Below are 16,766 nucleotides of genomic sequence, written 5' to 3'. Positions count from 1 at the left end.
CCCTTCAATTATTGCTTTTCTCAGTTTATTTATCTAATTTTATTGATTGATTTTATTTACTAGCTCTTGCGCCATCTATTGATGTAGAAAGCACCAAGGAGCAGCACTGGCTTCTTAGACAGTTGGAGAACTCTGCAAAGATTGAGGGCCACCAAAGAATACTAGCGAAGAAGAGGGCACTGCAGAACTTATTCTACAAAAGATGACTCGACCTGAAACTTAGTTTGGGCAAACTATATAAATAATTTGATTTTTGTTTTGAGGCACTGTATAGGCTGTAACATTGTTCCCTAGCATTTATGCCTACACATACATTGCAGGATTTCAATGTTTTTCTATGAATAATAATGATTTTAGATAAAAGATCTATTATTCCACTACCTATAAACCAGTTTAACGTTCTATTAAAAAATCATATCTAAAATCTAAACCTATTTAAGGTACCCAGACCTACAATATATGTCAGCCATAATCTGTCCCTGTATACATACATATATTTTTGTGTATACATAAGCCCTATATATTTTGCATAAATATGCTTAACAAGACAAACACCATTATCAACAATGTATATAGTCATCACAATTTTATTTTGATTTTCAATTAATAAAGATATAAAAAAAAAAAACGTATAAGTATGTAGAAAATAAACCCAACAAAACCAAACTGTAAATGTTCAACAGTTCAGCAGCCAGCATTGAGTTGGACACATCTTCAAAGGCACACTTCTGATAATCTGTTTCTCACACATAACTCATACAAATAATATTTCTAAAAGAAAAATATTGGCTAGAACTCACTGAGACAGCAGTCTGATGTAAAATCAATGTTTTTAAACAAGAAAACCTGTTCAAAAAATATATGGGCAAGTGCCTTTATTATATTTGTGATTATTTAATATAGCCTGTGCACTTGGACTCCTGTTCATTAGCTTACTTTTGTATATAGGTACTCTTTAATTTTTTAAATAATTATTATTTCAAGACTTACAATTATTCCTCTCAAGACACATTCTGTTTGAATAGGACAATCTGAATGTAAGACAACACATTGTCATTACTATTCTTATATGCATACACATGCATTTCCTAACCTTATTTTGAAAATAAATTGGTTATGCAGCTAGGACTATTAAAAAAAAAAGCATAATAATCTGAACTCTAAACTTATTCAAAAGTGAAAAGAATAACTCTAACCCTAAACAAAAATTGAAAAGAAGATGATCTCAAATAAAGCTATACGACCGACATTTAACACCCAAAGCCTAAACACTGATCTAAAAAAAACGTGAATAGCATTTCAAGAATAAAAAAGATGTATATATATATATTGACTTGAAGGAATGGATATTTCTTGTTCTGTCCTATGTTTTTAAAACCCTGTTCACTTAGATGCAAAATATCTAATCATTGAATAATTATGATCACAGTTAATATCACTAGAATCGTAAAGAGGGTCAAAACACTGATGTAATGATGTAATCAAATTATAATAGATTTTTAACATAACAGTGAGCAATGGTTTATCACAACCTTAAGCAAGTGCCAAGAATTAAAGAAGTCTCTAGCAATGGCAAGTGCATACAATGAAGGACTAGACAGCATCAACAATTGCACATCATTCAACGATTCTACTCCTGAGATACTCCAGTAATGCAGGAGTCCCTTTAGCCAAGACGGCTGGCCGAGGGTTTCGAAGGGGGTTGCCTGTTAGTGCAAAAGACCTAAGAAAAAAAAAAAAATTAAAGCAATTAAAAATGTAAATAACAAAGAATAAAAAAACACAAAACATTTTTAACATATACACACAAAAAAGCGTCTTAAATAAAACATTTTTAAAATGAAAGCAACTAAAAATGTATGTAAATAACAAAGAATAATAATTTTAAAAAATCACAAGCACCCTAAATACCAAATTTTAAAACCTGTATACAGTAAAACAGACCTAATATCAATTTCTATTATGTACATAAAGTAAAAACAATGTTCCTAAAATATAAAACTGTCCTACAATGAACTAAAAGAAAGAAAATGTCTGGCTAAACAAATTTGGTCAGTTTTGAAGCACATTTTTGCAGTTCCCAGCTTGAGATCATTGTAAGGTATCTTTACCCAAATGTGAAGCTAGTATAGGTTAATTGTCTTACTTTATGCTACAGCCTAGTGTTAGAAACCATTCTAGTATCCTAATCTTATCTTTTATGGACATGAAGTGAATGTTCACATCAATTAGAACCATTATGAGGCTGCCAATACCAGGAGGAAATGAGTTTACTTACTTCAACCAAGTACAGTTCCCAATCTCAGGTTACTTACTTCAACCAAGTACAGTTCCCAATCTCAGGTTACTTACTTCAACCAAGTACAGTTCCTAATCTCAGGTTACTTACTTCAACCAAGTACAGTTCCCAATCTCAGGGGGTATTTGACTCAGATCATTATTCTGCAGGTCCAGTGTTCCCAATTTGTCTAACTTCAAAAAGCCAGTGTGGTCCAATTGTGCAATTCTGTTGTCATTTGCAAACAAAATCTCTAGTTTTTTCAATTCAAACACAACAGAGGGCAGTTTATTGAACCTACAATTTGGGGGTAAAAAAGATAAGTTTTTTTGTCATTCCATGATGGAAATTGATTTTGAATACAGTAATTTATAACATCATAATAACAAATGAAAACACATTGCACAGTCACACACCACTGAGAACACTACAACATATATTCACACTAATCCGAAGACAAACACACATACACACAAGCAGAACATTCAGAAACACATACACACTGGTCATTTTATATATTAGTTTATTTAAGTTACCTCAGTTTGATTTTATTCAATAGAATTAGTCGGAATAATAAAATTGTTACTAAGAAAATAAAATCTACACAGACTAGCAACATACAGCATCCTTCAGTCACACTAGTTAACCCAGTAGCCACAAAGAGCATCTTTTGGTCACACAAAAACATTCCTATGGCCACTGAGCTAATGCTGGCTGTACAAAAGTATTGGTTAGCTACTGTAATGTACTTATTTAGCTTAGCAATACACTATATTGGACGGACACAGAATAAAAGATTTAGTGGGATTTAGTTTGTTTGTATTAATCAGTTGGCATTAGGACTTTGAGGCAACAACATCTATTAGCAACTGTGACTCAACTGTGGCCCATTCTGCATTAATATCAAGTTGAATTGTTGAATAGTCTTAAGTCTTTTCCACTTGCATTTTGTATTGTGGTTGTCCAACACACTCCCATACACCCGAACAATACACTCAAACACTCCTGTGTAATTGAAAATATACAGAGGTCAGACACATCTTTACAGTGGCAAACACTTTACACTACACAGAACATCTGCTATAATTAAGTTCCCTTTCAGATAGTGTAAAGCTCATCTGTTTCTATGGCAGACAGCGAGGATGTTGTGGCCAGCACAATGACCAGCCGCCTTTACTTTGCTCATATATATATTTACTAAGCGCCTAAAGGCAGCACGGAAAACCAACTCCTAGATACCCCCCTCCCCCCCCACTGGTCCACAAATGAGATTGGACCAAAAGCGCTCTGAGCATGCTATAAGCATGAAAGTAGCGCTATATAAAAGCTATAATAATAATATAATGAAATGTACCCATTTCAGTTGGGTGGACTGAAGCTCCAAATCCCAGTTTTCACCCCCTCGGAAACCTAATGCTCTACCACTTGGCTATCACACCCCATTGGAACACTTGCTAGCTGTAGAAAACATCAGATAGCTGTGCTGAATTCATCTACTGGATGTACAAACATCTTCCAGCCAAAAAAAAAAAAGAATTTACCAGCCTTACTGAACAAGCAACTTTCCATACAGAATATCCGCAGGGCTAAAATGTCTCGTTAAATTTCTTGTTAACTATTCTATCTTTATACAAAAAAAATTCCCTTAAGATGATAAATGTAAATGTCCAATTACCTATTGCTGGATATAATAAGCTCCCTCAAGCTTATCAAGGATGACAACTCTGATGGCAGGTCAGATAACTGGTTACTTCTGAAAAAAAAAGAAAGAATGACATTTATGTGAAAAAGAAAATAAAAATAATAAATTAATTATGTTAAGTTATATTTCTTGAAGTCTAAATAAGTGTGGAGATGAACTGACATGTCTGAAAATTGTGACAAATAAAGGAAAGGCTAAAACCAAAAATGAGATCTTCCCTTCTGATAAATATTTTCCAAGTGTTTTCATATTTGGACTTTCTACACTTTGATAATCAGTATCAGTATTGATAAAAGAAAGTATAAAATAAACTCTTATTTATCATCACAGTATTCTTAAGGACTCATGAGAATATTTTAAACCAAACTATTGGGCACAGCATACATCATTGATAGCCAAGTTTATGACCTTGAAATTCTTCATCATATTATTTAGAACATTTAACATAAATAAGTTAAACATTTCTTTGATCTAATTATCATATCAAAACAGGGGGCATGGTGGTCGAGTGTTAAAGTGCCTGGATTCTGAACCTATGGGTCTCTGGTTCAAATCGTGATGGGTATTTGAAGGTCTGGGTTTTTAGTATGCCCTTGAGTCCACCCAATTTAAATGGGTACCTGACATTAGTTGGGGAAAAGTAAAGGAAGTTGGTTATACTGGCCCAAAGAAACAGATCCTATAGATGCCAAGATCTGAAAGGGGAATGATTATCAAATCAGAAGATTTAAATATTCAGTCATGTATCTGAGATTGTCCAGATCAGGCAGTTTGCTCTGCGGTGTATCTTCTAAACAGTTATTCCAGAGCCAGTCTCTTGAGCAAGAAAGTTAATTCCCAAATTTTAACAAAATAATGGAACTTCCATTTTAAGCCATACTTGTATGGTTGTATTATCTTTAAGAATTAAACTGAGATAAACGAGATAAATGGGCACAAGAACTAAAATTGTGATGAAAAGAACGAGCAAATAAGATAAGAAATATCAGAAAACACAAAAAGTATAAAACAATGAGACTAAATAAAATTGCAAAAAAACAACATCAGGCTCAACAGAAGACTTTTTCAAAGGTTTTCACGTTCCAAATAATTTATGATATGATTTCAACAAAACACAGACAATAATTGTCAGCTAATGTAGATGAAATCACAAATGCAAAGAACTTTATGGCCTAACAAGAATAAAATGGATCAGCCCAGTGGGGCCCATCCTTTTTCATCTTGGAGACCACACACATTTCTGACAGGCTTTTCATAGGCCACATCATAGCAAAAAAAATATTTTAGTCTGATGGAACCGAGTGTCTACAGCTGTGGGTAATTTTTGAAGGGCCAAATAGACCATGTTAAAGGCTGTGTGCTGCTCGGGCATCACTGATTTAGCCGCCCTGAAAATCAATGAGCCATGAGAGAATAAACCACCACATAATCAGATAACAGGCCAACAGGGAGGCTATAAAGAGGGAGATAAGTGAAATGACAGAAATGGAACAGGAATGTCAGGCTAAAAGTTTTATCAAGCTTCACCTCTAGAAACAGATCTGGTTGGTAATAGAGTACTCATGAACTCATTCGTAAGTACAAAATAAAGAATATGCACAACAAACAATAAATGACCACAGTGAACAATACTGACCTCAGATCCAACATCTGTAGCTTACTGAAGTTGCCTATTCTTGGATTCAGTTGAGTCAGCTTGTTCACCCCCAAGTTGAGTTCTACCATGGTGTGGGCAATGGCGTCAAGACTGGTCAAAGAAACAAAACCAATATCAACTCACACTCACAAGTGAATCAAGTCACAACAAGTCACCTATCTACTTTGCACACATTTGTAATGATTAACCCAGCATGAGTGCGGTATAATATGAAGGTTATTATTAACTTTTATTACCAAGTATATCTTAGAATATTGTCACCGGTGGTCTAGTGGTAAAACATCCCATCCAGACAGTAAAAGAGTTCAAATCCCAGTGATGCTGGGGATTGTCAAATGTCTGAGTTCAACCAGCTCTAATGGGCACCTGATATTTGGGTGGAAGGGGGGGGGGTGCAGTAAATGTGATTAGTTGTTTGTTGTGCTGGCCACACAACACCCTTGTTAAATGTTAGCCACAGAAACAGATGACATCAACATAACCTGCATCATAGACTGCTGCATCCCAAAAGAACACTTTACATGCATGATTGAATCATGTGAAGTCAATATAGAGATGACCAATAATACAACATCTGGTTTCCAACAATTAAAGAAAGCTTCTCAATAAAAAAAAGGCTGAACATTCTGAAGTCATTGGCTGAGATTCTATAAAACATTCATTAACATGAGTATAACAAATTGTAATTACAACTGCAGGAAAGTTTGACTGAAGAATGGGAAGTATTTATTATCCTACTATATGAAGCACAAGAATCAGGCAGTGACTTAAAGGGAAACTCCAATGGTTTTTCAAATTTGAGTTATTGACATATTTAAATTCTGCGTAAAAAGTTGTAATAGTAAACATTTTACCATTTTGTATTTAAAAAAGTGTTCTTTGAGATTTTGTTTTTAGCTCAGTCAAATGTCACATCCCTCAACAATACTGAAAAAGAAACTACATTTAACCAGTCGTATCACTTCATTCTTACAGCAGCAGTTAGGCTGTTAGGCTTAGTGATGGCCTAGTCCAGAGCTATGGTACAGTTATATATATAGAGAGAGATCTAAAAGCATTAGGATAGCCAACTCAAGAAAAAAAAGTAACATTTTCATCTAAGCCCCTCCCTGTCCTAAAAAGAAAATAGATAGTGCGTCTGACTGATTCTAACAAACTGGTCAGTGTAAGGCTAGTCTAGACTACGTGTAGTCGGTCATGACAAGACAACCAAGCGATAGTGTTTGTGTGTGTTGAGTGGTCAGGCGAGAAAATACACACTGCCGTGGTTAATCATGCATGTAAATCTACTTTCAACGCGCATTTTTTTCTTTGCTTACAAGATCTAGACGAAGATATATTTCTTTTACGAGAATGTAACTTTACTGTATGGTCTCCCGTTATAGTCAATAGATTAATTTAATAGGTTTGTGTGACGTCACTTAGAAACCCGGGAAAATCTGATTGTTTTGGATGCACAGAAAAAATTACACCACAAAAACATCAATTACTAAGTTATTATTGCAAATTAAAAAAAAAAGAATAATACAATCATGATCTGTAAATAAAAACACATATTATATAATAAATTGTCAAAACCATCGGAGTTTCCCTTTAATGGATGGTAAATTTAAACAGAAAAATCAGCTACAAACCTATTTGGTAAATCTGAGAAGAGATTTTTACTGAGGTTAACAGCCCTGACACCAGCTTCAGCAGCAGCCTTCATCACCTCATCAGGCAGAGTTGCTTGCTTCTTGTTACTGAAATGCAAAATATTGAGGTCACAAGAGGCTAAACAAAAAATGTAAAATGGGTCTGTTGAACAATTTTTGGTGGTATACTTTTCCTTGAGACCCACTAAAGGAACATGGATGAGTTGTATTTCAAAGCAGAATGTCCAAAGTGAACATTAAAAGTATCAAAATAGCTTAAAACTCTATGAGAGTAACAAATAATTATAGTAAAAATCCCATAAAAAATCATTTTATTTGTTTTATTTGATTGTTATTTGTTAGAGAATTTAAACCTATCCTTTATAATCATACATACATATAACTTTAAAAGTAACCAATCTTTGGGAAAGCATTTACATATTGCATATTTATCCTAATATAGGCCTATAGGTCAAGAAATAAAAAAAAATAAATTCTAATATAAATAATGGATAAAAAAAAATGGCACTTCTTGAAATCTAAATAATGAAAGTTGGTGTAATGAATGTAAAGCCACAATAAATATATCAATAAAATTTTTTTTTCACATTCAAAGGCTAAAGAGGAGGGCAATTTTTCCCATGGCTACACAGTTTGATCTACATATTTTTGCAATGCAGACACTGTTTGTCAGTTAAGTTCTCTTTTCACCATGTGTGCCTTTCTTTTGGTGATTAAATTTCCTTTAGATCTCATTATGTGTGTTCATATATTATTAACTCTGACTACTGGCTTCAAATATAAATATTACATCATCGAGTATGTCTGGAAGGCAAAATGTTTATGTATACATTTATTTAATCAAAAAAAAATATTTTGTGAGAGAAATTCAGTCTCAACAAAATCAAAGATTATGCTATTTGTTTGAAGCCTTGATAACTTTGATGTCTAGATATATATTTTTTTCTCAGGAATATTGCATACCTATAGTCTAGAGATTTCATCTGATGGAGGTCATGGTGACTCAGTGGATCCTGGTTGCCGGTTGGCAAGGCTGAGTTGGACCCTGCGTCAGTCAAAGATTCACTTTCATTTTCCTCATCCTTCAAGCGGCTCAGCAGATACTTCTTTAATTCTGCTGTTCCTCTCTGGAAATAATTGAAGACAAAGATTAAGGCACATGCCTTGTCAGCACTAATTCTAAGAGCAGTTAACAGAAGAAACAAGTTTATCTTTCTTTAATACAATTTTATTTTAAAATGACCAATGACTAATGAAACCAAAGCACACTAAGATTTGTTCAGATTTGTGCTTGAAATATTTCCCAAGAAGAAAAAACAGAATTGTAATGGAGGCAAGACATATTAAGACCTAACAGTTGATAAGTCTGCAACCAGAGAAGCTTGAGAATTACAAGAAATTCAAATTGAAGTATCTTATTAAATATCAGCCTGAATAACAGTGTAAAATAATTTCCAATATTCATTTAGCATTGAAAAATGAAACAGATGCAAGTCAAAGATGTACTACATTTAGAGTTCAATGAAAGAGTGAACAAAGCCACCCTTTTTTGTAACTGCTAGAAAACATCATTCTGAATATAGATAAAACGAAAATGTACCATGATAATATCTCTTCTAATGGAGCGCATAGGATTTCCATCCAGGATGACAGCTTTCAGTGATGTCATTGCACCAAGCTGGAATGGAAGTCTGTCAACAAATTTAAAAACAATATTGTTAAAGTTAACAATGTCACAGTCATTTTGCAATAATTGCAGACATTTAAGGAAAAAAGTAAAGAGTAAAGTATTCCTTTTAGACCTCACAACCTATAGAGCAGATGATGGAAAGCTCATCTGTTTATACAACCGATGGTTCAAGCAGGTCATGTGGTCAGCATAACACCGAAGTCCTTTACTTTCTCAAACTAATGTCAGGTTCCTATTAGAGTTGAGTAAACTCTGGGGTGTCCTAAAAATTCTGATATTCAAATTTAGCAAAAGTTTGGTTATATTTTTAGTTTGTGTTCTTCTGACTGGTGATGGAGGAATCTTTCTTTCTCAGAGGCTGAAATAAAACTGTTTTGTTTTTTTTAATCTCTAAAGCTACAAACTAGCAACCTGACAACAGTTTGAAGATACAGAAATGTACTACAAGTTTATCCAAGTATACTTGCTATCTACCACATGATGAGGGCCTTAGGTAATTGGAGGCCCTAGGCAAAGTGAGTTTGACGATCCCAAATAAAATAAAAAAATGTAAAAATAAACACCATAAAAATAAAATAATTCAATTTCAATGGTTTGGTTGAAACAATCAATGTAGCAAAATTTAATAAAGCACTTCTTTGCATTCTCTGTTTTTTGTTTGCGTTTTGATGCTTCAGACTCGAAATAATGTTTAGACATATTCAACAATGGGAATAAACAATGTTCTTCCAACATAAGTAGTCTAACAAATAGATCTAAACATTCAGGTGTAAACCATGAGTTATAGTAGAGACTTAGAGCTAGGCTAGTGGACAAAGATCTCTGCTATATTTTAAATTTGATCTAAGATTTGCATTATTTTTCTGGTATTTGTTGTTTCCTGTGTGAGGTCCAACCAACTGGAGGCCCTAGGCAGCTGCCTAGCTTGCCTATGCTTAAAGCCAGCCTTGACATGATGTCAGAGTCCATAAAGTTCAAGAAAAAAAAGAAAGAAATATTTGGTATATATCAAAAAGAAACCAAACACCTAAAATGTGTGTCTATTATACACATTTAATATGCTGAATGAGAAGAAGCACAAAACGGAAGGGTATACTCACACACTGATATCATTATTAGTCAAGTCAATCCTCTCCAACTTCTCCAATGCTACGATCTTGTCAGGTAGCTTGGCCAGTTTGTTGTCCCTCATGTCCAGGCAAGTCAAAGATTTCAGATTTTCTAACAGTTCATCTGTCAGTCCACGGATATTGTTATTACCGGCCAGAATTTCCTAGAAGCATTACATTTTCTATTGGTTACAAAAATTGGAGGGACATTTGTTTTTTAAATCAAAGCTTTCACCTCATTTCCCCATTTATTCATCAAAAAAACAACTGTCACATTTAATGATGTTTAAAATTATTCAATTTTCCTTTTTAAATATTACATTTATTTTCAGTGATAATATTAATTTTAAATTCTCTGTAATTATATTCCACATTCAAAAGGAATTATTTATTTTTCCCATTTGTATTTCACTACCCTATTATGATCAGACGTCAGTAATGTTTTTTTTTTAATCAGAAAATGTTATAACAGGTATAGATAAACGCAAGCCTTTTTTATATAGTACAAATTAAAGTTTACAAACTCAAAAATTAAGTTAATTTAATGGGGACTAATCAACGATGGTATCATCATGCAGGAGAGAAGTTAAGTTAAGAGTTAAGTCTCAAATCAGCTAAAATGATAGTTCAGAAAACTGATCAAAACCTTTAGATTGGCACAGCTGTGAAAAGTTGGCAAGTATTCCAGCTGATTATGTCGGATATGTAGCTGCTCCAAATTTCTCAAGTTGCCCAAATTTTCAGGAAGCGACAACAGCTGGTTGTGTGTGGCATCAAAAAGACGCAAAGCTGAGAAAAAAAAAAGAAGTTATCACAAGCATATCGTCATGTTGCATGTTAAGAGAAAGGAGAGGTCATCTTCCAAAAACTACGGCATATCTGGGAAAACGTAACAATTAGCCTGGAGACCAACATCCACTTCCTGAAAACATTGTCCCAACGGCAACTTTATGTCCATTATGGTTGAACTAAATGTGGCTCAGCAGCAATGGCTGAGAAAGATTCTAGGAATAACATATTGAGATTATGGTCACAAATAGAGAAATCCTTTCCTGCACAGGCACTTGCCCTCTAAGTGAAGTAGTGACCGAACGTCGTATGAGATTCACAAGAAATATCCTTAGACAAGAAGAAACATGGAAGCCGAAAAGAGTAAAGAGCAAACAACATGGCATCACATGTAGATTAAAGTTTGAGAATACATTTTTGTAATAGATCTCCTTTGATTCTTATACATCTTATATGATACAGACGTTACTTCAAAATTAAGACCAAATTTGAACTTTTATAATTTTGTAGATTTAAAGGAAGACTCTTTTAATTTGAAATAATTTGTTTCCTGATATAAAAAAGTACCATATTTGAAAATCTTTATTATTTTTTACCCAGAATGGATAATAAATGAGAAATTATTCCAAACTATAAAAAAAAAATAATCATAGATCAAAACCCCACAAATTTACAATATTAAAAGAACACAACTGGTTGATTTACTGCATTAGTTAATTGACTAATGCTAACAAAGAATTATAAAGGTCACAAAGTCCTTGCTATGTTTGAAAATCCTCCAGCAACAAAGCAGGTTTATAATATCATTACACCCAATGGGGATTTTGAAGATCAAACAAATGATATATTTATAAAAAGCTACATGGCAAATGGATATAGAGCTTTTATTTTTTTTTAATAAGTTGTTAAACAATTTTTTAAATATTTTTTTTCTTTGACCAAACACAGAATGATTTAGTTGAAAAGATTACCAGTAAGATCTCCTATCTCAGACGGTAGCTGCGTGAGTTTATTATGAGATACATTCAACTGTCTCAGCTGACACAAGTAGGAGATTTGTTTGTGCAGTGAGGTGAGTTGGTTATTGGACGCATCCTAGACAAAGAAACAATGCGTATGGAAATTTAAAAAAAACATTATCTAAACATAATGATGAAGAAATATATTTTGTAAACATAACATGCTAGTTGTACTGCTTGTAAATCATAAGTTTGTCTTAAAACTTAGAAAAAAAAAAGAAAAACAAAATATGCCTCACAATAATGTGCCCTAATGACAATGACTTTTTAAGAGGATGAGAATGAAGTTGTTAGGTTATGAGAAACAACGCAGAAACTAACATCTAGGATGCTCCTTAATTTGAAACCAACAATAGAATAGAAAAAAAAAGGTAGAGATTGTTGGCAGTGAATTTTTGTTGTAATTCAAATGTGACAAATACCATAAATTGGACCAAGCAAGTTATAAAATGCCTGGTCTTGTAAGAAACTCATATTGATTTCAAACCCTGGCCACTTCCATCCCCTGCTGTCTTGCATGAGGTTTGGACTAACAGGTAATATTCTTCATTTCTGAAGGAACATCCAAAACACATAAAACTAACAAACTAGACTATTATTAATTTTCCAAGAGGGAAGAGTGAACTGGCAAAAAAAAAAAGGGTAGAGGGGACAAGTTATTAACAACAAAAAATGTATTTACAGTTGTTTAACACTGATTGAACTTAATTTTATTTATTCCCTAATTAATTAATTTAAAATTAAGTCATCATATTAATTCATTATTCTCCCTAGAACAGCTGCAGGAGGTTTGGACTAGGAAGTAAATTATCTTCAACTCTGAGGGAATATCCTAAACATGTAAATCATTCAACAAACATTTTACAAATGAACAGAGATCAACTCACAAAGAACTCCAGTTTCTGAAGACGCAAGACATTAGGGCAAAGCTCAGTTAGATGATTGTGTTCCACATGTAAACTTGTTAGGTTCACTAAGTATCCAATCTGTGATGGAAGCTCTCTTAACTGATTTCGACTGTTAGAGTTGAGAAAAAAATCAAGGCTTAAAGTTACCAGTGGAAAGACAAGAAACAAAAATTTAAACAAATTCAAGGCAAGAATTAATACAATCAATCAAATGGGAAAAAAAAAATTTAAACAAAATTATAATTATAGACAACAACATTTCAACCTACAGATATTTTATACGAGATTACCAAAAAATTTTTTTTCGTATATATATGTGTAAATTGTATTAAATCTAACGCAAGTACTCAATGAAAAGAATGAACAATTACACAAGTTTAATGATATGAATAAAGACAGAGACCATCATCACACAGGACACAAGGACCAGGCTCTCATTTCTTCCTTAAACACACACCTTATGGCCTGGATTTCAACTGTCTCCCCTTGCAAGTCTAAACATCCCTATATCCCACACTGAGCAGTGCGCTGCATCAAGAGCAGAGTTATTACAGTATAATTTATTTCATTTTTTTTTTAGAATGGAAGAACACAAGTGTTTAAACTGCTACTAAATTAAAGATAAATCTGAAATGAACCTTATGTCTAGCTTTTGTAATTGTTCCAATTGACTGATTGCTTGAGGGAGTGAAGTCAACTGATTATCATGAACCTGTTTTAAAAAAAAACAACACTAACTATAAAAGAGACAAAAAAAGAAAAAAAATGTTGAGTTTTTCTGCTAAACCTTCTATAATGTACTAAAAAAAAATACAAACACACAAAGTCTATACTTTAAAGAAATGCTAATCACTGATAATCAATCTGTATTGACAGCACCATAACAAACATATACAAAAAAAATATTTTTTTTCTATTACATCTAGAACAGTTAATGCTTGAAAATTTCTCAGCCCTTCCCCCAGGGTTGTCAGGTGGTTAGAAGCCAGAATAAGTTTTGTTAAGTCAACCACATCCCACCACTTGTCTTCAGTGTTGTCCATGGACACACTCTTTGCTTCCTCAGGAACATATTCTTGAACTGACCAGACTTCTTCTGGAACTGTAACACAGCAATTCGTAATTTTTTAAATGTTTTAATACACAAACATTTAACAAGTAAATTTTAAAAAATGACTAAATTCTATGGACTTAAAATAATACTCAAGTTAAACCAAATAGTACTAATAATACTGACAATCTTTATTTTAGAGTACATGAAATGTTTAAAAAACAAAAAAAAAATTATCTCATTTGGTTCTTTTCCTTCCCAGCTATAAAAATCACTGGAGGTGCAGTGGCTGAGTGGTAAAGCGCTTGGCTTCTGAACCGGGAGTCCCGGGTTCAAATCCTGGTGAAGACTTAGATTTTTAATTTTGGGATCTTTGGGTGCCTCTGAGACCACCCAGCTCAAATGGGTACCTGACATTAGTTGGACAAAAGCAAAGGCGCCAAAAAGGTCCCGAAATAAAAAGTCCAAGTCTTCACCAGGATTTCAATCCATTATCCAAGTTTCAAAGCCAAGCGCTTTACCACTCAGCCACTGCACCTCCGATCATTACACAAAGATTAAAACTAATTAGATTTCATTTTTTCATCTCAGTTACTGACCAATTGTTAACCCTCTTTGACTCAAGTTGAGAACACCTGATCTGCGAGCTTGTTTTAGAACAGAAGGATGAATGCCATCAGTCTTCTCAGGCTTGTTTGTTCCCAGTCTTGGTTTACTAAACTTTGACATTGTTGTTTTCTCTCATTTGATTAACAGTTCTGTGGTGAAGTCATATAGATCAATACAAAAGAAGCGTTTATAGATAGTTAAGGATATTATATGTCAAAAACATCTATAAAACTAAGAAAAGTAGAGAAAATGGTACATTTTCATCTTGACTAGCTCAACTAACTGGTAAATCTAGTATAAGTTTTTGTGTGTAAATGTATGTGTGATTGTGTGTCTCAGCAGTGTGGGACTTTTTTGAGTCTCAATTATTACTGTACCACATTTAATGGTCACAATCGTATAAATGATATGCCTTCTTAGCAATAAAATCTACATTGATCTAGATCTACTAATCTAGTCTTAATTCTAGGTCTAAATCTATTCACAAAGATTGAGTTTGAAATGCTAAGTCTGATCATTACGATTAACATGATTATGAATAAAAATGGAACTTAAATTAAGTCTTCTTATAGTTATATTATCAATTACTGAATAATAAGAACTTGAAAAGATAAATCATATGCATGTGTCAATCTAGCTAGTTGTCCATGTTAATTAAGAGACTTAAATTCTACTAAATAATTGCTTTTCGGATCTGGCTGATTCAGGTGACCCATGAATGCTTTAATGGCACTAATGAGGAAGAAAGATAACTTTTAATACTTTGTCCTAGCATATGGAATATATATGAGCCCTTATTTCTATCTTTCGGAGTAATATATTTTATTATATTTATTGGGTTGTGTTTTAATAATAATGAGCCTATATTTAATATTGGCTACATTGTGTAAATTATGGTTTAGTGTTTTATGTAATTATTACTACTTAACTTTACTTTTTAATAATTTTAAGTCTTGACTAAGTTTAGTGATTTCCATAATGTGTAATGTTAAATTGTAACTGTTAGTGACTTAATGACTTAATCTAGACATACAGTTGTTTGTTTTCTTTTACACAAGCTAAATATTATATAACTAAAAAATTCGTATATAAATATAGAGTATATAATCTCGAGTCTAGATCTAATCTAGTTATAGAATCTAGATCTAGAATAATCTAGATCTAGACTAGATCTATATACAGTACTGAGTACAGAATCTAGACTAGATCTAGAGTAGATTCTAGATCTAAGTCTAAGTCTAAGTATCACAGCTTTATTATACTTTATAATTTTGCGTCTACTTTTCTAGTCTGACTAGATTTTAGATTAGATCTAGATCTTATAAACTTGATTAATTAACTTCATTAAATTTAACTTGGGTGGATTTGGCAGGCATTTGAGGTTTGCAGTTTGGGACTTGCCATTTGGGCTGGGTATCAATCATCAAAAGTAAAAGACCTGACCTAACTTAAGTTTAAAAGTTTTGATTACGACAATTACGTGACAACGTCTGTACACTAACTACTGTACAGACACAATGACTGTACTGTAATTTTAATTTATAGATCTAACATTACTAGATCAACCAATAATTAGAGATTATTTAGACAATCTATCTAGATCTAGATCATTATAGAGCTAGATCGATAGATCACTACTAACTACTAGATCTAGAAGTAGATATAATTAATATGTAAGTTTTGTAGCCTGTTGTTACCGGTGCAAGATTGATAACTCTTAACTAGGCTTAGATAGAAATAGATCTTATATATAAAATAAATCGCAATTGCCTCCCTTCTGTTTTTTTTTTAATACGAAATTATTTTTGTTTAATCTTTCAATATTTTTTGTTTACGTTTTTTAAATTATTTTTTTTACAATCCTATAGTAACCCCATCAAAAACTTTGATATAAATATCATTATCAATTTTTAACGTGCTTATCTTTCGAAGTTGAAGTAGAAAATTGAAACATATAATCCAGAGTCTAGATCTATAGCCTACTATAATTATAATATAATTTTATTATATTAATAGGCCTACTCCTTTAAATCTGTCTCGGAAGACAATGTATGCGACAAGATGAGTCACTGGTTTTGGTTTCGTCTTGAGACGGGGCAGAATATGGAGTGATTGATCAAGCCAATTCCGGAGCGGCATAGTTTGCCACAGTTTATGTATGTAAATTGATCTGTTGTAGGGCTTTCTCATGACTATAAGGCAGCTTCGTTTCTTTAGCTCTCGGCGAGGTTCGTACCAGCTGCACAGTCTGTCTTTATACTGTCCGGTCTTGAGCTATATATCTCCTTCCACACACTTT

General features: G+C 33.0%; 1 protein-coding gene across 4 annotated transcripts; it reads right to left on the bottom strand.

Annotated features, from left to right (window-relative positions):
- Positions 1-573: 573 nt before the first annotated feature.
- Positions 574-16,191, bottom strand: LOC106075501 (leucine-rich repeat-containing protein 40-like). Of its 4 annotated transcripts, none has more exons than XM_056030699.1 (15): positions 16,165-16,191; positions 14,458-14,616; positions 13,728-13,909; positions 13,446-13,519; positions 12,787-12,916; positions 11,852-11,975; positions 10,738-10,880; positions 10,083-10,255; positions 8,893-8,983; positions 8,256-8,419; positions 7,272-7,379; positions 5,617-5,727; positions 3,954-4,031; positions 2,390-2,575; positions 574-1,723 (listed from the first exon to the last, which is right to left on the bottom strand). In XM_056030699.1, the coding sequence occupies exons 2-15, from the start codon at positions 14,585-14,587 to the stop codon at positions 1,618-1,620; spliced, it is 1,800 nt and encodes a 599-aa protein (XP_055886674.1). In that variant the 5' UTR covers positions 14,588-14,616; positions 16,165-16,191; the 3' UTR covers positions 574-1,617. The 4 variants fall into 4 exon arrangements, with proteins under 4 accessions (XP_055886674.1, XP_055886675.1, XP_055886676.1 ...); XM_056030700.1 differs by having other exon boundaries at positions 16,110-16,169; XM_056030701.1 differs by lacking the exon at positions 16,165-16,191 and adding an exon at positions 15,948-16,074.
- Between the last annotated feature and the right edge of the window lie 575 nt (positions 16,192-16,766).

This window comes from Biomphalaria glabrata, chromosome 5 (assembly GCF_947242115.1).
Source record: "Biomphalaria glabrata chromosome 5, xgBioGlab47.1, whole genome shotgun sequence".
In the NCBI taxonomy this organism is placed as follows: Eukaryota; Metazoa; Mollusca; class Gastropoda; family Planorbidae; genus Biomphalaria; species Biomphalaria glabrata.
This window is presented reverse-complemented; position numbering and strand designations above follow the sequence as displayed.

What these genes read in the sequence shown, in the direction of transcription:
- LOC106075501 (XM_056030699.1), bottom strand. Translation starts at nt 14,587, where the DNA reads ATGTCAAAGTTTAGTAAACCAAGACTGGGAACAAACAAGCCTGAGAAG. An exon ending in TCAAAGAGGGTTAACAATTG is followed by an intron (nt 13,910 to 14,457) that starts GTCAGTAACTGA and finishes GCTGTGTTACAG; the next exon opens with TTCCAGAAGAAGTCTGGTCA. An exon ending in GGGAACTGTACTTGGTTGAA is followed by an intron (nt 1,724 to 2,389) that starts GTAAGTAACCTG and finishes TTTTTTTCTTAG; the next exon opens with GTCTTTTGCACTAACAGGCA.